This window comes from Anguilla rostrata, chromosome 16, assembly GCF_018555375.3.
Source record: "Anguilla rostrata isolate EN2019 chromosome 16, ASM1855537v3, whole genome shotgun sequence".
Taxonomy (NCBI): Eukaryota; Metazoa; Chordata; class Actinopteri; order Anguilliformes; family Anguillidae; genus Anguilla; species Anguilla rostrata.
The window spans coordinates 9,403,053-9,424,948 of record NC_057948.1 but is presented as its reverse complement, the minus strand read 5'-3'; the positions used below and the strand labels follow the sequence as shown (position 1 = coordinate 9,424,948).

The window sequence follows — 21,896 nt, the reverse complement described above, 5'->3', positions numbered from 1 at the left end:
CGTGATGCGACGCGAGCGGCAGCTCGACGGGTCCGTCGCCGTGGCGTCCCAACTGCGTTCGTAGCGAACGTTCCCAGACCCGCGCGTTCGTAGCGAACGTTCCCAGACCCGCGCGTTCGTAGCGAACGTTCCCAGACCCGCGCGTTCGTAGCGAACGTTCCCAGACCCGCGCGTTCGTAGCGAACGTTCCCAGACCCGCGCGTTCGTAGCGAACGTTCCCAGACCCGCGCGTTCGTAGCGAACGTTCCCAGACCCGCGCGTTCGTAGCGAACGCAGATCAGGCTCGGCGTATCGCGGTCACGGAGACGTCAGCGGTTTAGCCGAGGGTCGCAACGCGGCTAACTCCGGCCGGGCTGTGGCGGCTCGTCCCCCGGCCGCGCGGCGTCGACCCGGCGCGCGTGACCCGGGTCGCCGTCGCGGAAGTCAGCGGCAGCCCTCGGCCTTCGGAGGTTCAAAGTCTGTGTTTTGATTAAAAAAAGCGGCTGCGTGCGGGCTCTGGAGCCAGAGGGGAGGGGGACAGAGAACACCGACCTTGTCCCAGAAAAACCCCCGGTGCTGCTCCCTGTACGCTGGCCGGGAGGGGGGGGGGGGGGGGGGAGGGTAAGGTAAACGGGCCTGGCGCGGTCACTTCCTGGCCTGGTAACGGAAGGGTCATTGGCCGAGCTCCACAGGAGGTGTGATTGACGCGTTTCCCACCCCCCACCCCCCCCAGCAGATGGACCCAGTCTGAGTCAGCAGACAGTGGGTCTGCAGGAAGCTGTTGGCCGCGGCGATGACGCACAGTTTAGGTGGAGGGTCGGTTATGGGCACAATCCAACCCGGGTCGGATAGCGATCTTTATTACTGGCGGGGGGGGAGAACACACTTTTGGCTTGAGGTTGAATCCGAATGAGAGAGCGGCCAGGGGGACTGGGGCGGCTTTAACCTCGTACCTGTGCTCAGTCAAACGGCTCCATTCAGGTGTCCTCTTACCGTGGAAGAGTGGGGTTTGAACAGGCAGCCGAGACCCCCGCACACCTGGCTCAACTGCGCAGCTGCAGTCTGTCTCCGGCAGCTGCGGCGAAGTGTCTCCCCCCCCGTAATTACCGAACGCGTTAAAAGAAACGACGGGCGAACGGAAATAAAAACGAAAAACGGAAACGCCGCCGGGGTGCAACCCGAGGGGAGTTGACGGGGAGCGAGCGGGTCCCCGTCTGCCGAGCGCTTTCGAGGTCGCGCTTCTCCCCCGAGCGGCCGACGCAGCCCGATTCCGACCCGCTCGCAGGAAATGAATGACGGCGTCGCTTTTTTAAAATTTTTCACCCGCCGTGATGCAGCGGGCCTTTTAAGGAGAGGTCGGATCAGCGGCGTGGGCGCGGACGAGCGCACTTCACCCCGCACCGGGCAAACGGCGCCGGGCTCTTCCCTCTGGGAACCCCCCAAAATCCTGCGGTCTCTCGACGCGGTCCCGCGCCCCCTCGCGGGCCCGGGGGCTCCTGTGCCTCACCACAGGAAGTTGGGGTCCCGGCACGCCAGAGGGCGCGGGCCCCGCCTGCACCTGTCTTCCATTTGGGTCGGCCCTTCTCACGTCTGATGCAGCTTCCAAAATGCAGAGATGACAGGAAATGAAACGACGGGTGGGTTTGGGATATGTGTGAGAGGCGCATCTGGCCCCAGTCGGTGTGCTGTGTAACCGCACGGGATTCAGCCAATCAGGACTCGCCACACGGATCAAAGGTCTGCAAGCCGGCTGTTGGCGGACCGCAGTCCCTCTCAGAGGACGGGAGGCGGGTGACCTTTTTTACGGCACAGCAGGGCAGCTGTGACTCACGCGTGGTTAAAGGGTCAGGTGATGCCCCCGACAGCGCTGCAATTCAGCCGCAGACCCCCCCCCCTCCACTTCCACCCCCCACCCCCCCCACACCAGATGCAAACTCCTGATTGAGTCATGCCAACCGTACATATTTCCCAGACAAGTTCAGTAGAGGCGTGATGACTTCATGCGTGTTTGAGTGAAAGAGGTGTCATCGTGAAGCCTTTGATGTTTCGAGGCTGTAATTATGACAAGGTGTGAGGTCACGGCACCCTGTACTTCTTTTAATGTTTTGATTGATTGCAGAACAACAGTGCAATCCAGTCCGCGTATGGAAATCCTGGCACATTCGTTATGGGATTCAAATGTCTAATAACCTGAATGTTGTTCTGTTATCAGAATCATGAATTGGATCACTGCTCAAATATTTCCAGGCTGTTGGGAGCATTTTTGTTGATGTCTCATTGCTTTGTAAGATAATGCTCTGATTAGTCTTAAAACAGAATTTCTTGGAACTAAGTTTATTACAGGCAAATAAAAACGCTCCTGGCCTCATTCAAAATGTCTGGTAGTGTTTCCATGGTTCGCATTTAGTTAGGAAACAACATGATGAAAGATATGAGTCAGCAGCATATTAAGAGTGTTCTGGTTGTAAGTATTTAAATGCCAACTCTGTGAGTCATTCCTGATTTATTTATTGGATTTGTTTATCCAATAAATCTAACATAAATAACCATGTCATTCTCAGAAATGTTTTAACTGGCGTAGCAAAACTAAATTGCATTCCGTGAATGTTGTCTTGGATGGTTATTTGGTGTTCCTAGCGACTTCAAAACAATGTTCCAGGGGCATCTTGGGAAGCGGGCATTTGAGCACTCACCCCAGAACTTTCACCCCAACTTACTGTCAAGCTGGACTTTGTTTTTGGCCAACCCGTGTTTTCTGGGTCACACGCTGACTTTAGTCTCTCCCCCTCCCCAGTGCCTGATCATTGGCGGCGGGCCCTGCGGCCTGCGCACGGCCATCGAGCTGGCCCTCCTGGGGGCCAAGGTGGTGGTGATGGAGAAGCGGGACGCCTTCTCCAGGAACAACGTGCTGCACCTCTGGCCCTACACCATCCACGACCTGCGGGGCCTGGGCGCCAAGAAGTTCTACGGCCGGTTCTGCGCCGGGGCCATCGACCACATCAGTGAGTCCCCCCGGCCCCGCTCGGCACCGTATCTGTGGTCTGACGCCTCCCTCCCTGTCCTCTCCCCCCACTCCCCTCCACTCCCCTCCACCCCACAGCGGCCTGCCCGTTCGGCGATCAAAGAGAGAACAGAACGTTCGCCGGGTCTCCCGCCGGGGTGGAGAAGCCCTCCACCCGGCTGCTCGAGAACAGTTAACGGGAGGATTAATCCAAGTGCACGTTTGCCGTCGCGTGGTTTGCGATACTTCCTTTTGTTTGGCCGTTAAATTTGGCCGTCGGTTTTGTCTCGGAGGAGTGCGTGCCTTCGGATTTACTCCTTTCAGAAGCCTCCTGGACAGGACCGATTCTGCGTAGCCAAAACCGTAAAACTAAAAAAAAAACTTAAGAAAAAAAAGAAAAAACTCCATGGGACTCCCTAGGAGCGATTAAATGCGTTGTGTTGCATTGTTGGCCAAGTCCCAGATCTGGCTCTCGCAAACTTGCCACTAAAAATCATCCCCAGATTTAATTGGCTAAATGAATGTTCTCTCCCTCTCCACCTTTGCTAATGTGTGGTGAGCGTTCTGGCGCAAAATGGCTGCCGTGCATCACATTGGTGGTGGGTGAGGTGAGTTCCCCTTCACTGTAAAGCACTTTGAGCATTTGGAAAAGTGCTATATAAATGTAATTATTATTAATAATAATAATAATAATAATAATAATAATAATAATAATAATTGTTCATCGTGTGTTGGTGTTTACGCCAGAGTCCTCTGCTCGGGCAGTCGAGTCCCGTTGTCTGCGCAGTCAAAGGTGAGGTGATTCTCGGTGGGTGGGGTGCTTCACTTCTTAAGGGCCTCTCGCTGCTGGCTGAGGGGGCGGAGTTAAGAATATTTGCCGTGGGAGTGCCCGCGTTATAGGTAGAACGACGGAAGGTGCATGGCAGAGCCGGCTAACTGTGCTCTATGGTATCGAACGGCTCCCGGCTCCCCAGCAGCGGAGGTCAGAGGTCAAGCAGGAGCTTACGCCGTACCGTGCGCTCTCTCAGGGTGCGTTTGGGATTGCAGGAGGGAGCTCTGGGCGGCGAGCGAGCGACCGGGCCTCCCGGAAGCTGCTGACGCGTCTCTCGATTGTGATTGGCCCGCAGGTATTCGCCAGCTGCAGCTGATGCTGCTGAAGATCGCGCTGCTCGTCGCCGTGGAGGTGCACGTCAACGTGGAGTTCGTCAAGCTCCTGGAGCCCCCGGAGGACCAGGAGAACGAAGGTAACGGCCGACCGACTGGCTCCAGGGCCCTTGCCGGAGTCCAGGCCCCCACCTTCGGTGGCTCTACTGCTGTGTTTTGGGCCCCTCCCATTTCACAAGAATAAATTACATTACATTACATTCATTTGGCAGACGCTTTTATCCAAAGCGACGTACAAAAGTACATTTTCATGATCGTAGACAACTGCTGAACACGGGTTCAGTAAGGTACAATTACTTATTTTGTACGGCTATTTCTAGCCGAGAACAATGAACACTATCCTGGTCTAACATCTGCAAAGCCAAACTAGGCAGAAGATCATGTCGGTCAGACACCTGCAGTCCGTCTGCATCAGCGCCTCTCTGCAAACATTGGGGGGAAAAAAAACATTGCAGCTATGGGATGAGCCAAAAACATCTCGGGAGGAAAACATTTGGGATCTAAACTCTCTACGGAAAAAAAATAAAAAATTTGGAACCAGCAGCGAGAGCCAGAGCGGCGTGAATTTAACTGTCGTTGTTTTCATCCTGTAGCAACCGGTCGGTCGCGTTGTTTAATTTTGGGGGAACGGCAGCGCCCGTATATTTAGTATCTGCTAACATATCTGTCAGGCTCTCGGGGAGGGTGCTAGGAGCGTTTGTTTGTCGCCTGCGGCGTTAATATCCCCCTCTGCCTTGTATCACCGCGCCGTTAGGGTCCGGCAGGTCGACGCTGACGCGTGCAGCAGGGCTCCTCGGGCCCTCCTCGCTGTTTAAACCAGCCCCCCCTGACAACCGCCGGTAAACAGCGACGTCTCCCGCTTCCCGTGTTTACCTCGCAACGCGGCGGTCCGAGGGAAAACAGTCTCCTTTATCGTTCGAGTTTTATAGCCGTTAGCGGCTAGCCCGTCGCCCTCGAGTCCGTTTATCAGTAGCTTTTGCGGTTTGAGTTCACCGATCGCAGCCGCGTCTGTGAAAGAGAGCCAACGCTCTCTTAATTAGAAATCCCTCTCGCTGTCCCGCTGGCAGTGAGGTCCTCCTTTTTAAGATGTGCGTTCAAACATTTACTGGGCGGGGGGGGGGGTTTTGGAGCACGGTTATCTGTATTGGCTCTCTACGAGTCCGTCTCTCTGTCTCGCGGTGTTCGATAACCGGAGCGGGAGGCCGCAGGTCATTGGCTCTCCGGCCGCGGTCGCTCCGTCACACAGCGTCACCCGAGGGGAGCCTTTCCTAAATAAGGCAACATAAATCCACCCCCACCCCCCCCCCCACCCACCATCAGCAAAGTGACACGACGCATCCTTCAGGAAAACGCTCTCCTCACCTGCTGTTTTCAACCGATGTAGCGTTGCAGGAGCCTTGGCTCGGCGTTCCGGAGGGGTGTCTGGTTCCCCCTCTGCGTGTCAGGGTAGGCCCCCCCCCGGGGGCCGAGAACATTGCAAAGAACATAAAGCCGCCCAGCAGCTCTATAGATAGGGCCGGGGGTCACGGAGAACGTGCAGCTCTGCCGTTATCAGCGCTGGTGCAGCGTTTCATTTCAAAACCGCGCAGTAAACAACTGCTTCTTCAGGCAGCCATCTTGGGCAGTTGTCGGCGTGTCAGTCCTCAATTCTTTTAGCCTGTCGTGTCCTTTAGCTAATTGTCTCTGAGGTTTTTTAGCCTAACAGCTGCTACTTCTTGCGTTTGTCACGTTATAGATTATCAAGTCGTCGATTACGGAGTTATTATCGTCATCAGATTAGCTCTACTGTAAAGCAGGTTAATGACGTATGAATACAGGTCTATTACCCGTGAGGGGTGCTGTATATACATTAAGTGATAGCATGTCCGAGTAATGAAACAGCAGTCTGCTCCCTCTACAGCTAGTTACAACGGTTAGGGAACTGGGCTTGTAACCCCAATGTTGCAGGGTCACTTGCCAGGTGGGCCTGTCATTGTTGCCATTGCAGTTTCAGTATATATAAATACTATGTAAAAAAAAAAAAAAAAATTTTTTAAATTAATTGTGTAAGTCACTCTTGATAGGAGTGTCTGATAAGTGGCAGTTATGTAATGTAGCAGAAGTTATGTGTGTGATCTGTGAGAGCGATTGAGGTCGTAATAATGCAGAATTCCACGCTCCTCTTGCCTTAAGCTCCACCTTGCATAAGAAACGTTAACCCCCCCCCCCCAATGTCTGCATTACTAGCATTGTGCTCCCACACTGGTGTCCTCATTCGGAATGCCTGAGGAGAGGTCACATGATGCCACACGAAGTTCATTTTTCTGCACGCTGTCAGGATTAGTCAGCTAATCCTTCTCCTTGGCCTTGTTGATGGATATCCTAAATTCGGCCCCTCTAGAATAAACTTGCTCGTTAAAGCAACTGTGGTGAACATTTATCTTGGCGGGACGCTCCGAAACGCTCCCCCAGGACTCTGATGAACATTTGACCAATGCCGGATATGAGCGACCTCTCTCTCCCTCCCTCTCTCTCCCTCCCTCCCTCCCTCCCTCCCTCTCTCTCTCTGGGGCGATATGGCTCAGGAGGTAAGAGCGATTGTCTGGCAGTCGGAGGGTTGCCGGTTCAAACCCCGGCCTGGGCGTGTCGAAGTGTCCTTGAGCAAGACACCTAACCCCTAACTGCTCTGGCGAATGAGAGGCATCAATTGTAAAGCGCTTTCGATAAAAGCAGGCCATTTACCATCCATTTACCATCTCTCTGTCTCTATCCCTCCCTCCCTCTCCTCTCTCTCTCTCTCTCTCTTCCCTCTCATTCTCTCCCTCCCTCTCTCCTCCCTCTCATTCTCTCCCACCCTCTCTCTCCCTCTCTCTCTCTCTCTCCCTCTCCCTCCCTTCTCTCCCCCTCTCCTCCCTCTCCCTTTCCCTCTCTCTCTCTCCCCACCTCTCTCTCTCTCTCTCTCTCTCTCTCTCTCTCCTCTCTCTCTCTCTCTCTTCTCTCTCTCCCTCTCTCTCCTCTCTCCTCTCTCTCTCTCTCTCTCTCTCCTCTCTCTCTCTCCTCTCCTCTCTCCTCTCTCTCTTCTCTCTCTCTCCCTCCCTCTCTCTCTCACCCCGCTCCAGGGCCCGGGTGGAGGGCCGAGGTCCGACCGGCCGACCATCCCGTCTCGGACTTCGACTTCGACGTGGTGGTGGGGGCGGACGGCCGGCGGAACACGCTGGAAGGTGAGAGCGGGGCGGCGGCCCGGGCGGGGCGGGGCGACCCGTTCTCTCTCTCTCTCCGCGATAAGCCTGTTTGGAGGAGACTCGCAGCGTCGAATTTCCGCTGCGACTGCAGCGCTGAAGCACACCTCAGGGCTTTTAATCCAGACGGCGAATTCAAAAGTAACCAATGCCATAGAGATGCAACCGATACCTGAAATGCATGCCTGACCCTGAAATGCATGCCTGACCAACCCCTGACCCCAGTATTCCTTTACCAAAGCGAATTTTTTAGAATAAAAAAACACAGTTATTTTAAGCCCAAATATATAAGAATAATCACGGAAGGAGGGAGGGTATCCCATTTACAGTGTGGGAGTAATTTCAATGTTAAAGTCCAAATGCCCAATGGCGTTGCCTCTGGCCTTTCTAGTATTAGGGCCTGCATTGAAATGTATGCAGTCTTTCTGAAAACATTTAATTGCGCCGATTCTTATTAACATATCCCCTAGGCAACGTGTATAATCCTTTGTATTTAAAAATAATATTTTTTTAGAGACTGTCCCAGGGTAGCTTTTAGATCTAGACTGTATTTTTTTTTTGTCTGGTTGGCTACCTGGGCGTGGTCTTTTCTAAGACTACTTTTAAATAGTCCCAGCATCTGGTGTTCTCATTACTGCCTTTTTTTTTATAATTCAACCCGTCTTCCAAATCCTCTTTAGGAAGTTCTGGGGCCGTGTACCTCGGGCCGGCCGCTGTAATTTCCCTTCGCGTATAATTTGGGAGAGTTGTGCTCCGCGATGATGTCACACGCGTCCCTCCTTGCGCTCTGCTGCTCGATGTGAATCGATCGGCGAAGCCGCGCCCCCCCAAAAAAAAAAACAGCCCCCAGGGAAGAGTCCGGTCGCCTGGACCCACGACCAGCGCTCGAAGCGAACGTCCACGTCATGTTTACACCATTCCAACCAGAGGCTTTTTCTAAAAAAGGACATTTCTAAAAATAACAGCGCAAATTTGGCCGGTCCTATAATCGAGAAATTCTGAAAAAGATTAGCCGTCCTGCTACGCTTTAGCTTTTTCAGTCGCTGAGGGGGGAAGAGTTTAAATATAGCCCAGATTGTACCAAACTAGCGGATAAACAGGCACTCAGTGGCATTAGGAAACAGTGATGCGGCTGGGAAAGATTGCCCAACAGAGCACATCGGTAATTCTGTTATGCATAACATAATGGAACATTCTAGTGCCATCCCTCAGAGTGATTTCTCAGAGCCCAAGGAATCATTTTTCAGGGTTCGAGGCTGCCAGCATGAGGGCAACAGGGTGGACCTGCCTCCCCAAACACTGCCCAACTAACCCCCACTGCCCCTGCCCCTCCCCTTGCCCTCACACCAGGTCCAGGCGAGGTAACGAGGCCCAGTAACGACCATGTTCAAGACCCTAAATTGGTTCCGGTCCTCCTCATCACCTCTTCAGCTTCCTGTCTTCCTTTAGCACGAGGGCTCGGTGACCTTTGACCCCAGACAGGGCAGAATCCCCGTGCAGCCCGCCCCAGTGCCCGAGGAGTTTAACAGATTGCGCGGAGAGCCGGTGCCATTACACCGGAAAACACACAGGTCACATGACACAGGTAGGACAATGCAGGTTGTCCTAGTTCTGTCATGTGACAGGGCCTTCGTGGCTCTGTGTGCACTCCTTGGTGCAAAATTCAAAGTCCAAGACTGAAGTCCAAGAGTTAACTCTCCGGAGTTCCTCCGGGAATCCGAGCACGCTCCGACGGTCTCAGGGACTACGAAGCGCGCCCCCTCCGAAACTGTTTTCTCTGTCGGCAGATCACAGAGATCGCAAGATTTATACGCGCTCCTTGCGGCCTTGGACGTCTTCCAGATGGGGAACACAGAGATGGTATTATTGTGATAAAAAGAATGAGAGAGCTATGCCGCTCCTCACACGCTACAGGCGCAGCTCGCCCCCTCCCTCACCCCCCTCCCCGGGGGCGTCCCAGGTGCAGCGGGGTCCCGGTGCAGGAAGGGGCCGCATTACCCAGGAATTCCGGAGGGTCGCCGTCGGTCGGACTCGCACGGGGGCGGAGCTTCGTGTCCCTCTTTCACCCTCGGCCAGACGTTGTTTTCCCTCCTCTCCTTCGGTTACATAAAACCCCCCTCCTATCCCCCACCCCCCCCCTCACCCTCACCTTTTTCCAGCCCCGGCCTTTCCTCCCGGCCTTAAAATAGCTCCCCTGATTTACGTCGAGTCGACAGGTTTCCCCCCGAATTAGCATCGCAGGACTCTCTGCGTGGAGCGGAGAGGCGGTGGGGGAGGGGTTTCTTATAATCCCGTTCTCTTCCCCCCCCGCCCCCCACCCCCTCAGGATTCCGGAGGAAAGAGTTCAGGGGGAAGCTGGCCATCGCCATCACCGCCAACTTCATCAACCGCAACACCACGGCCGAGGCCAAGGTGGAGGAGATCAGCGGCGTGGCCTTCATCTTCAACCAGAAGTTCTTCCTGGAGCTCAAGGAGGAGACAGGTGAGCCCCGTCTCTCCTCCGCCCCCTCCCTGCCCGAAAATAAATGGGGAGGGGGTGGGGTGGGAGAGGGAGCGAGGGAAATGAGGGAAAGGCTATAGAGAAAGGGGGAGAGGGTGGACCAGCTGGAGATGGAGATAGAGATAGAGAGTCACCATTTGAGAACATGCTTTGGAAAAAAGTGTGCACTTGCCATGCAGTGAGAGGGTTGGAGAGTGAAAGAAAGGGTGGAAGAGATGGAGAAATACTGAAAGCTCTCAACGGAGGGTAAAAAAGATCATTAGAATTCGAGAGGGAGGGAGAGAATTGAAGAAATGGATGGGAAGTGGAATATTGAAAGGGAGAGAGAACATTTGACAGATGAGAGAAGAAAAAATTGAATTTGAAAGAAAAAAATTGAGAGAAAGAGCAGGAGAGAGGGTTGAGAGATGGTAAGAGAGAACGGTCTTCCTCTGGAACTTGAAATGAGGAGTGACCTTCAGCCCCCCTGTAGCCTCCCGGGGTACAGTAGGCCTCCCGGTGGGCAGATGTGTATTTATGGCGGAGTTCGTGCTGTCTACTGTACCGCACGCAGTCCCGTGTTGGCGGGAGAGCATTCCTCACGGTCACACGCGGGCTGGGGGGGGGGGGCAGCCATTAGTCTCCCTGTCCCAGGGATGGGCTAGTGTGCAAACAGGCACAGGAACCCCTCCCCCCACCCCCCCCACACTTATCTCAGGTGCACACCGTTGGCGTTGTCAGAGAGGCAAATGGGTTCGAATCCCCGCGGGCTCCCGCCCCGGGCGCTAACTGGAGTCGTTCGTCTCCCGTCCTCTCAGGGGTGGATCTGGAGAACATCGTGTACTACAAGGACAACACCCACTACTTCGTCATGACGGCCAAGAAGCAGAGCCTGCTGGACAAGGGAGTCATCATTCATGTGAGCGCTCAGCCTTCAACGCTGGTTCATCAACCCCCCCCCCACCCCCCACCCCCCCAAGCTAAAGACAGGCCCCACACCGCAGTGCTACAATCACCTCATTGCAGTGTATAAATCACTGTCCTTCTTTGTTTAAACAGCCACCCCATTAAGGTCTTGAAAGGCACCCCCCCCCCACTATCTGCTTTAATCGCCCCCTCCTCGTTACAGTGTTCAAATCACTCCTGCACTACCCTTTTTTAAAATTCCCTTGCTTTGCCGTTTAACGGCGGTCAGTAATCGTGATAAATGTTTATGCCGCGGGCCAGCGCTGTCGCCAGTGATGCTGCCGCCAATTAGCTTCGGTTTTATTTCTTTCATTTCTTCGATTGTTTTCCCGCTCGCTCTCGCATTACGTCACGTCGTGCGGCTTCCGCCTCATTGCTCCGTGTAACGTGCACGGTCAATTTTTTTTTAAAACGCGGCGTACTTTTTTTTTTTTATTCCTGAGCCGCGCTTCGGTTACCTCCTGCCTCGCGGCGTAGCGCGAAGGTAGCGTTAGCGGAGTCGGCCGAACGCCGTTGGCCCCGAGAGGAGCTGTTTGCTAGCGAACCGCAAACCGGCTCGACGACGCGCTGCGGTACCGGCGCGCGCGGCGCCGCTCGCGAAACCCAGAAGGAGCGCGTGTTTAAAACTGGACGTGCGTCACACGCGCCCCCGTCCTGCCGCCAGAGGTTTGCTCCCGGGCCTCGCTGGCCCGGGTCCCTGTGAGTCACGCCCTGACTTGATTCACAAAAACGCTCCCAGTCTGCACAGCATGTTACAGAAGCATAGTAAATGTTTTTTTTTTGTTTTTTTTAAGCTTTTCCTTCAGGGATGTGAACGATAGCCGGAAACGCCGCGCGTGATTCGCTGCCTGTTTGTTAGGCCGAGTCACTGAGTCAGGCGGGACGACATCTGTTTGCTCTCTCGTTCGGAAACGTAATATTGGGCTGGCCTGCTGAAGAAGCAGATGTCAGGACGTGTCATTGCTATAAATACCGGTGGATGTAGCGTTACCTACGCACCCCCTGCCGAAATAAAGGAAAGGCATTAATTAATGAGCGAGGAGGGTACAAATACACTGAAACCAGGCGCTTCCACAAAGGCGTGGTTCCTGAGTTTAAGTTAGCAGTTAACAACCCAGCGTGCTCCTGGTTGTGTGCAGCCGTTGTTTTGGAGGCCGTGGCTGGGAGGAGAGAGAGGTCGGCGGCTTTGTGAGACAGGCTGTTGCTGGGGCACGGTCGGCAGGAGCTCCAGTGGCTCGAGGCTGCTGGGCCTGCTGGTGTTTCAGGAGGAACTGTGGCTGAGGTGAAGTCTGAGGGAATGACATCATCACCAACTGAGGGCAATTATGGTTGAAAGTGCATAGTGTTGGACCCACAGGTCTGTCTGTTGGATATGTTAAAAAATGGACTGCATTTATATAGCGCTTTTATCCAAAGCGCTTTTACAATTGATGCCTCTCATTCACCAGAGCAGTTAGGGGTTAGGTGTCTTGCTCAGGACATTACGCCAGGGTATGAACGTCAACTTTGACTGCCAGATGGTCTCCTCTGTTGTCTGCTGCATATGCTGCAGGTGCCAAGAAAAACAGATGAGCGACCATAAATCAGTTGACTGCATATCCTCCTGAGACCTTGTGTTTGATTTTTTTTAATAATACAAGTGTCTTGGATGACTAAAATATATTGCAGTGAAAATATTTTCATCAATAATATTATTTAATTTATTTTTATTGAATGTCCCTTGTTGTGTAGACTTTAGCATAGTGAAATGCATGATTCTTGATATTAAGATCGGGGTTTGATATTAAGACCAGGGTTTGATATTAAGACCAGTGTTTGATATTAAGACCAGGGTTTGATATTAAGACCAGGGTTTGATATTAAGACCGGTTCATTAATGCGGGGCGCTGGGGTGTCGCCCCCTCCAGCTGTCTAGAGAAGAAAGTCTACTTAAACACGTGAAACATAAATTAATAAGATAATGCGAAATAATTATAAAATAAAAATTGTTTACTCGTACAATGCGCCTGGTAGTCTCTCAGTACTGGCCAGTGTTTAGGCAACATTAGTGTGTTGTGTTGTTTTTTGATAGTTTTTTGTTGCTGAGTTATGAAGTGCTGCTTCAGTTTGTTTGTCCTCCCCAAAACTGCACTTGTGTACCCTGCAAGGGGGGAAAATAAATTGTGGATCTTAGGAAGACAAATCAATCTAGGGTGTCAGCTGGAAGTTCCTGTCTGTTGAGAACTTTACAGAGAGAGATAATGTGGTTGGTGCTTCCTTTAATTTTGGCAGTTACCTGTGTGTATGTCATGAATGCATAATTTAGATTTGGTCTCTTCACCTCCTCTGGGGTTCATCTAAAAGGCTGTACAAGGTGATTTTCATGCTCCTTATCACACCTGTAATGCCTGTTTCACGGAATAATTTATGCCATTAATTATCTGGATAACGATTTACGTCATTTAAAGAAGTTGTGCCCGTATCCTACGAGACGAGAATTAGTGAAACGCGTCTTAATGGAATCGCGAGCTCGTTCTGTGGCACCTCTCATTTGTGACAAATGAACGACTCTCTCTAAGGGGCATTTTCGCATTCTGTCGGTGAGGTCGGCTTCCCGAATCCCCGCTTTGCGTGCGAGAGTGACTGTCTGTGGGGCGGGTACTCACAGCTAAGACCTCGTCATGGCCCGACTGTCTTCCTTTGTCAGATTTTTCACGATTGACGTTTAAAGCCGAAGGAAACGCCTTTCGTTGGCGGTAAATGGTTCGTATAATGACAGTGAAAGCGTATTTACTAAATACAGGGCGCTATTTAAGACTGTTTAAATTACAAGCTCCCAGCAGGTCTGTGAAGTGTTCTTTCATGTGGTTTGCGAAGCCTTGCGCATTTGATGGCGATGCCTGCGTTTGGGTGACACTTTAGCTCCCGTCGAAAGCAGGCGAGGTCTGCTCCGGGCTAAAAACCCAGGGAAAGTGTTCTTTCTTCCCTCAACCTTTGAAGGGCCGCATATTTTTGGGGAACTGGGACCGTGGTCCGGGAGTGACAACGGGGTCTGCTGGTTTTTGTTGGTACTTCATTGATCAAATCAAGCTCTTGTTGACACAGTTGGCTCATCTCAGTTGTTTTCTCAGGTCTAATCTGTTGGCTGATTTTTAAGGGGAAATCAGAAAACTTGCATACCCTGCAGCTCTCTAGAAGCTGAGTGCAGAACCCTGCTGAGCTGTATGGTTTGTGGAGGGTGGGGTAGGTAGAAGTGGGGGGAGCATGTCCTCTGGTTTGTGTCTTCAGTAAAGTCATGGGCCGCCATTTTTAACAGGAAGCAGAATACTGAGACGGGCCTCGGAGACTCTAAGACACAAATTGCCGCAAAAATCCAGATAGCTGGATTCTCTCTGTCCAACAGTTTCGTATCATTTTCTGTAGGCTGCGTTTAAAAAAAATATTCCCTACAAAATACAGAAAGGTGTGTGGTCAGCAAGCCAGACAATGTGTAAATTTTGACTGAGGACTAATCATTTTAGAAGTGTGTTATATGTTTTTTTTGTGTTGTAATTCAGCTAGAAAAAACTTTGCAGTGTAAATAATGTTTTAAGCAATTAACATTTTCAGTTATTAATTCTGACATTTCTTAGCTAAGGTAAAGAGGAATATCACAGAAATGAGCTGACAGTTGTGAACCATTGAATGGACATTCTCTCTCTCTCACTCTCTCTCTATGTCTCTCTCTCTCTCTGTGTCTCTCTCTCTCTCTCTCTCTCTATGTCTCTCTCTATGTCTCTATGTCTCTCTCTCTCTCTCTCTCTCTCTCTCTCTCTCTCTCGTGTGGGGGCTCCAGGACTACATCGACACGGAGATGCTCCTGAGCAGCGAGAACGTGAACCAGGAGGCGCTGCAGTCCTACGCCCGCGAAGCCGCCGACTTCGGCACCAACTACCAGCTGCCCTCGCTGGACTTCGCCATCAACCACTGCGGCCAGCCGGACGTGGCCATGTTCGACTTCACCTGCATGTACGCCTCGGAGAACGCCGCCCTGGTCCGGGAGCGCTTCGGACACCAGCTGCTGGTGGCCCTCGTCGGGGACAGCCTGCTGGAGGTACGTGCGCCGTTCGGCCAATCGGATCTTTATGTTGAGATGACTCACTAATGGGGGCACAGGTCCCGTGGCACGGCCTGTAGAGCAGTGACCATGCACTCATTACAAGCTACGAAGTCAGGGGTTCAAATCCAGCTACGTGACCTTTTTCGCTTGCCTTCTTTCTGTCTCTTTACACTGTCGTTTCAAATAAAGCTGAAGAAGCCCTAAAATTGTATTTTATTATAAAATAAATAAAAATAACACACTTACTTGCTGCTCATTACTTAATGTGGTACTTATTTTTACCAAGGACCGTATTAATACAGCAGCAGGATCTCTTTCCTGGCTGGTTGAACTGAATTATAATGGGTCCCTGCTGTAACTCGTGGGGAACCCCGTAGCGTGTGAAAAAGGAACATTGCCATCTCAGATGACCTGTAGGCTAGAGACCACTCAATATTATTCCCCAAATTATCTTTTTTGGTTTATGGATTTTCCATTGTGTGTGAATGGTTCCGTTTGGTTTGTGTTGAAAGATAAGCCATTGAAATCTTGAAAGGCGAAAATAATATCAGGTATTTGAAATCAATATAAAAATCTGACTGCAGAAAGTATAGGTTTTGTACTCTTTTTACCGAAGATGAAAAAGAGATTTTTTCAAAGCGAGATGAATAATCATTTTTGTTTCAAAGCAAACTGGCACAGAGCCTTTGACTGGTACCTTAGTGTTTTAGTATTGTAGTTTTTTTATCAATTCAGTCTGCAACAATAATTCAGATCAGACACGAAGGGGTGAGTTACCCCCCTTTATGCCAATAAAGGCTTGAGCAATCTTCCTCTGCCTGGGCTGTAAAGTGTAAAGAGGATCCATTTGTATTTGTATGCGTCACAGAGAATTGGAAGAGTCAAGGTCTGGCCACCGCTCCTGCTTTCCAATCAAACGTTTATCTTCTGCTGCGGTGATTCGCTGAGTTACTTCAGCAAATGACACGCCATCGAGTTACCGGGCAGTTTTTTCCCACCGGCCTTATTATTCGTTGATAGTGAGTCGTGGCCGTCGTCGGCCGGTCGCTCCGGGTCTAAGGTCTCCGGGAGGCCATTGGTTCGGGTTATCATCGCCTCTCCGCGCTACTGGAGCGCTGGCAACCCGGCAACCTGGCAGCCCGGCGCCCCGTGGACGTGTGCGAACACCCCGGCGCTAGCCCGGAATGCTAGCGACGTTTATCAGATCGAAACGACGCGTCAGACTTTGAACGGTACCTGCCGGTCTCTGTCGTCGGAGCCGGGCTCAAATTCCGTCGGGTTGCCAGACGCAGGCTCTCCCTACGCGCAGGTATGTGGCGTGCGTGCGCACGCGCGACCGGTCGCAGTGATAAATTCCTGACCTGCTGCCGCTTGTTTGAAGGGGGGGGTTTGGTGAAAATAAGGCAGCCCTTTTCTGGAATGGCTGTTTCCCCTTGTATCAGTTGGATCAGGTTGCAGGAATACCCTTTGGCCTTTTACTTTTTGCTTTATAACACCTTTTGTATTAAAAAAATAAACAACAGCGCAGATAAAGCCCTTATGTAATTTTTTACCTGCTTTGGTGATCAAGTCCTTCAGTTTATTATACTTTTATTACAAGCTGTGTATGCAAAGTTATTGTATATGCTAGCGGGTGTGGTTTATACTGGCCAGTCGGTGTGGTCATATGTGGGTGGTCTGCAGGTCATTTTGGGTCGTGGTCCATTTTTGGGTGTGGGGGGAGTCAGTGGTGGTGTTGGTAATGTGGCAGGTCGAGTGGGCGTGGTCATATTGGGTCAGGTCAGTGCAGATCAGTCACATTGGGTCAGGTCCTATCAGGTTGCTCTCTGTCCCGCAGCCCTTCTGGCCGATGGGAACGGGGTGTGCCCGTGGGTTCCTTGCCGCCTTCGACACAGCCTGGATGGTGCGCAGCTGGGCACAGGGTAGAACCCCCCTGGAGATCCTGGCAGAGAGGTACAGTACAGTGGGGGGGGGGTGCGCTGTTGCCATGACGAACTGGCCATGTCGCCATGCCTTCCCACAACAGATAGAAAGAAGGCTTTTGTAATGATGACATCATCACATACGTGTTTGTTTTGTTTCCTTGTTTTAGTTACCCCAGATTACCCAGTGGGGTCTGTACCTTAATCTTTGTCTGTGATGCAGACTAAGTTCATCATCTCTTTTTTTTTCTGTCAGACCTTCAACCTCAGAGATATGTTCTTTGAAGTCATTTTGTGGTACATTTTTGTGTATAATACGCATGCAAATTGATTTGGTTGCGGGTTAGTTAATGGGTGTGCTTTCCATTCAATCGTCTGTCTCCAGGGAAAGCATTTACAGGCTCTTGCCCCAGACCACTCCAGAGAACATCACTAAGAACTTTGAGCAGTACACCGTAGACCCAGTGACCCGGTACCCCAACCTCAACTCCAGCTGTGTAAGACCTCACCAGGTGAGTCTCTCACGGAACCCTTCCCCTGCCTTTGTACCAATGTGTGTACAGCTGTCCTATATCAGCGTGGTAGCACTGTACCTACTTTACAATGTAAGATGGACGTACAGCTTGAAACTGTTCACTCGGTAAATTTCTGTAAATGTGCTGTAATTTAGTGCCATTCTCCTGGTTCTTAAACATCCTAGAGTTGATTCCACCTTGAAACTGAGTTTTCGAGGCAAAGGGAAAGGCTCGGATTTCACTTCTCATTCTATCCTCATTTGTTTCCACATTTCCTTAACGTACAGCATGTGGCCCTGATAACACACTCTCCCTCTCTCCCCCCTCCCTTTTTTTTCCTTCTCTCTCGTACTCTGTCTCTTTCGCTCTCTCATCTCTCTCTCACCCCCCCCCCCCCCCCCCCAGGTGAAGCACCTCTACATCACCGGGGAGCTGCAGCCCTGCTCCCTGGAGAGAGCCAGCTCGGTGCGCAGACCAGTTAATCTCTCTCGACGGGGTGAGTCAGTGCAGCGCTGGCTCAGCGCGTCTCCACACTCCGCCTCCCGTCTCTCCTCTTTCTTCTTTACCTCCCTCCCTCTCCCGTTCTCTCTTTCCTTCCCTCTCCCTCCCTTCCTCTCTCTCTCTTCCTTCTCTCTCTCTCTCCCTTTCTCTCTCTCTCCCTCTCTCTCTCTCTTCCTCCCTCGCCCTTCCTCTCTCTCTCTCTCTCTCTCCCCCCCTCCCTCCGTACACACTGAGGCCTGAGCGTGCCTCTCTCCAGTCCCTCTCACCCGCAGACGGCCCGGCCCCTCCCTCTCTGAGTCAGGCCCCTCCCTCTCTGAGTCAGGCCCCTCCCTCTCTGAGTCAGGCCCCTCCTTCTGAGTCGGCCCTCCCTTCTGAGTCCGCCCCCTCCCTCTCTGAGTCCGCCCTCCTTTCTGATCCGCCTCTTCTGAGTCCGCCCCTCCCTCTCTGAGTCCGGCCCCTCCCTTTCTGAGTCCGGCCCTCCCTCTCTGAGTCCGCCCTCCTTTCTGAGTCCGGCCCCTCCCTCTCTGAGTCCGGCCCCTCCCTCCTGAGCCGCCTCCTCTCGGAGTCCGGCCCTCCTCTCTGAGTCCGGCCCCTCTCGAGCTGCCCCTCCCTCTTGAGTCGGCCCTCCCTCTCGAGTCCGACCCCCTCTCGATCCGACCCCCTCGAGTCTGCCGCCCCTCCCCAGGGGGTCAGAATGCTGAATTCCATCTCAAGCACCCCCCCTCCCCCCGAGCAGCTCTTAGGAGCTCTCTGAAGCTAATGAGGGGAGCTTACCCAGAAGTGAGAGGGACTTTGCGACTCCCTAATAGAAGCGGCTCGTTATCCTTTGGAAGTCGGGCAGTTCATCTTCGCGCCGCGAAGTTAGCCGCCGTCCGAGGTTTGTTTTTCCGAGCGGATTAATGCGGGGACTTTAGGTTTGGGATGCCCGGCAGGCTTGCCGAGGGGCGTAGCAGAACGCTCTCCAGGTCACCGCGTCCACATCTCCGCGCTATCGGCTTTTGTGTGAAATGCCAACGGCCGTCCGCCGTTAAAATAGAGATGAGGTTTCGCGGATTAAAACGCTTATCGTCGAAATGTAATTACGCTGCACGTCGGCGGTCGGGGTTCCCGTAGGGGACGTCTGTCTCGTCCCCCAGCGGCCCCGTGGGTGAAAAAGGCCGTTGTCCCGATTCCTTTGTCACCCGCCACAGCTTAACCCGGGTTCAAGGCGGAGTCGCAAAAAGGGACGAATTGGCATTCTGGCGCAGGCTAGCGCGCAAGCTAAATCCCTCAGCGCCGCGTCAAGAAATATCTTTTTTCTACGTTTGTCGGGAGTTCAGCCCGTCTTTCTCCGATCCCGCTTTCGGTCGAGCGCCTCCGCACGGTTCTCCGCGACCTCGGCGAAGAGTCGGCGAAGGCGCGGTTTCCTGGAAACGTCGGAAACGCCGTCCAAATATTATGATGCCGATCTGGTTGCGGATTTGGCCCCGAGATGTCTGCGGCGAGCCGGTGAACAATAGCCCTAGCGCGCACGCCCTCCGCTAACAACGGTATCCGCCGCGCCGCGCGCCGCCGCAGGCCCTGGCGTGCCCCGACAGGAGCCCACCGGAGAAGCTCGCGCCCCAGGTCTCCGTCTCCTCGTTCACTTTGGCTGCTCTCCCCCCCCCCCCCCGGTTATTCCTCCTGAAAGAGGATGACCTCATTTCATCATTTCATCGCGTGTGGTTTTTTTGTTTTTGTTGGGGGGTTTTTTTTTTTTTTTTTTGCTTCTGTGCCACGGAGTGATGTCATCGATGCCGTAGCCTCACTGCCTCTTCCTTTTTCGGTCTGGTTCCCCCCCCCCCACCCCGTGGCAGAGTCCGAGGTGCGGCCCAGCAGGCTGCTGACCTGGTGCCAGAAGCAGACGGAGGGCTACAGGAGCGTGAGCGTGTGCGACCTGGCCTCCTCCTGGAAGAGCGGCCTGGCCCTCTGCGCCCTCGTCCACCGCTTCAGAGCCGACCTCATGTGAGACCGCACACGCCAGACACCACACACACTCACAACGACTCACACGCCACGCACGCACACACACACCACACAACACACACACACACACACACCGCCATCACACCACACAACACACAACACGCCACACCCACACGCACACTCACCCCTCACGCACACATGCCACACCACACACAGCACACGCATACGCACACACCCACACACTGCAGCACACCAGCACGCATGCACACGCGCAGCATGCACACCAGCACACACACACCCACGCACGTGTGTATCACAACGCATGCTTCGTTCACAACAACCCTTTCTGTGCATGTCACAATGCGCTCTTTGTATGTCTCAGCACATTCTCTGTATTTCACAACGCCCACGTTGTATATCACAAGCTTCTTGTGTGTACTGTCACACACACTGTCTATACCTCAGTGCAGTGTATATCGCAATCGCAACAGACAGTGTGCATCACAACGTACATGTCACAGATGAGCTAGTCTGCCACTGCAATAATCACTGAACACATTTCAACTTGCACAGCACAACTGTACGCACCTCAATTTACATTATCTATCGAAACTCACTGCACACGCATTGCAGATCTTAATACACATACAATAACTCATGACGCACATAACGTAATTACACTACATTTTGCAGTTTACACACATCTCAAAACACGCACTGCGTCAGAAGACCGGTTGTATATTTGTGTTGGGCTCGCCGCAGGACATGCGTTGTTTACACTACAGACAGCTTCGGGGCTCGTAAGACATCGCAGCAGCCGTTGTGTGTGTGTCACAACACACGCTGCGTTAGCGTTAGCCGCCTCAGGACCGATGAGCTTGAGAGACTGAAAAGGCGACACGTGTTTTTTCCGGTCGCACGTGTACAGCGCGCCCCCACCGTCAAACACTTTTTGGCTCGCATAATTTGGATACTGCGCTGAAGAGGTTTTGCGCTGTAGATAACCTTGTGTGTTTGCCCGTGAAACAATTTTTTTAAAATGAAGGCTCTCGTCAAATGGGAGAGCTTTAAATTCCTCTGCTGATTGTGCGCAGGTTTCGCGTTCGTCTTCACGGAAGGCTCTGGAATTCTCAGCCCTGTCTTGCGGTGGATTTATTTTATTTATTTTTTTAAGATGAGCGATTACCTGCGAGAGAGAGCTGCGTGGGTGTTTGCTCTGTTACCCTCTGTGAACCAGCCTGGAAGCTGACACGTACATGAGCTTCCTTCCAGAAAACGCGCTCCCCTCTCTCCGTGTGGCGGACGCCTGAGATACGAAACGGGGCGGAAAGGAGGCCGTCCCGGGCTGTGATAGCGACGCCGTGTCCCGTAGCGCTCAGAGGGCCGTTTATTCAGTCTGTCACAGCGGTTAATGAGCGATCCAGAACGACAAGACATTACATTACATTACAAGACATTACATTACATTACATTACATTACATTACATTACATTACAGGCATTCAGCAGACGCTCTTATCCAGAGCGACTTACACAACTTTTACCTAGCATTTTACATTGCATCCATTTATACAGCTGGATATATACTGAAGCAATGCAGGTTAAGTACCTTGCTCAAGGGTACAACGGCAGTGTCCTTACCCGGGAATCGAACCTGCGACCTTTCGGTTACGAGCCCGGTTCCTTACCCGCTGTGCCACACTCCGCCCTCGGTGTCGGGACGCTGTCGGAGCGTCCGGGTGCGCGTGCGAGGGGGCGAGGCACGGGAGAGGGGGCGACAGCAGGGTGCGCGGGGGAGGGCGACGCAAACGTCGCAGCGGGTCGTAGCGCGTACGCCGGTTTTGTGGTTTTAAGTCCCGCCCCCCGGTCTCTCCCCCTCCCCCTCTCTGCGCCCGCAGCGACTTCGACTCGCTCAACGAGGAGGACGCGGCCGCGAACAACCAGCTGGCCTTCGACGCGGCCGAGCGGGAGTTCGGCATCCCGCCCGTCACCACGGGCGAGGAGATGGCCGCCGCCGGCGAGCCGGACAAGCTCGGCATGGTCCTGTACCTCTCCCGGTTCTACGAGCTGTTCCGCGGGGCGCCCTTACCCGCCGCAGGTAGGCCGGCTCCGCCCCCCGCCCCCGCGCCC

General features: G+C 52.9%; 1 protein-coding gene across 2 annotated transcripts in view; it reads left to right on the top strand.

The window, feature by feature from the left end:
- Nucleotides 1–21,896, top strand: part of mical2b (microtubule associated monooxygenase, calponin and LIM domain containing 2b) — a 103,318-nt gene that overhangs the window by 35,211 nt on the left and 46,211 nt on the right. For both annotated transcript variants that reach the window (XM_064313823.1, XM_064313824.1), the window contains exons 3-13: nucleotides 2,774–2,981; nucleotides 4,108–4,224; nucleotides 7,243–7,344; nucleotides 9,689–9,844; nucleotides 10,660–10,760; nucleotides 14,622–14,879; nucleotides 16,723–16,838; nucleotides 17,193–17,319; nucleotides 17,728–17,818; nucleotides 19,659–19,806; nucleotides 21,665–21,864. In XM_064313823.1, the coding sequence (XP_064169893.1) occupies nucleotides 2,774–2,981; nucleotides 4,108–4,224; nucleotides 7,243–7,344; nucleotides 9,689–9,844; nucleotides 10,660–10,760; nucleotides 14,622–14,879; nucleotides 16,723–16,838; nucleotides 17,193–17,319; nucleotides 17,728–17,818; nucleotides 19,659–19,806; nucleotides 21,665–21,864 (1,624 nt within the window). The remainder of the gene's footprint in view (nucleotides 1–2,773; nucleotides 2,982–4,107; nucleotides 4,225–7,242; nucleotides 7,345–9,688; nucleotides 9,845–10,659; nucleotides 10,761–14,621; nucleotides 14,880–16,722; nucleotides 16,839–17,192; nucleotides 17,320–17,727; nucleotides 17,819–19,658; nucleotides 19,807–21,664; nucleotides 21,865–21,896) is intronic.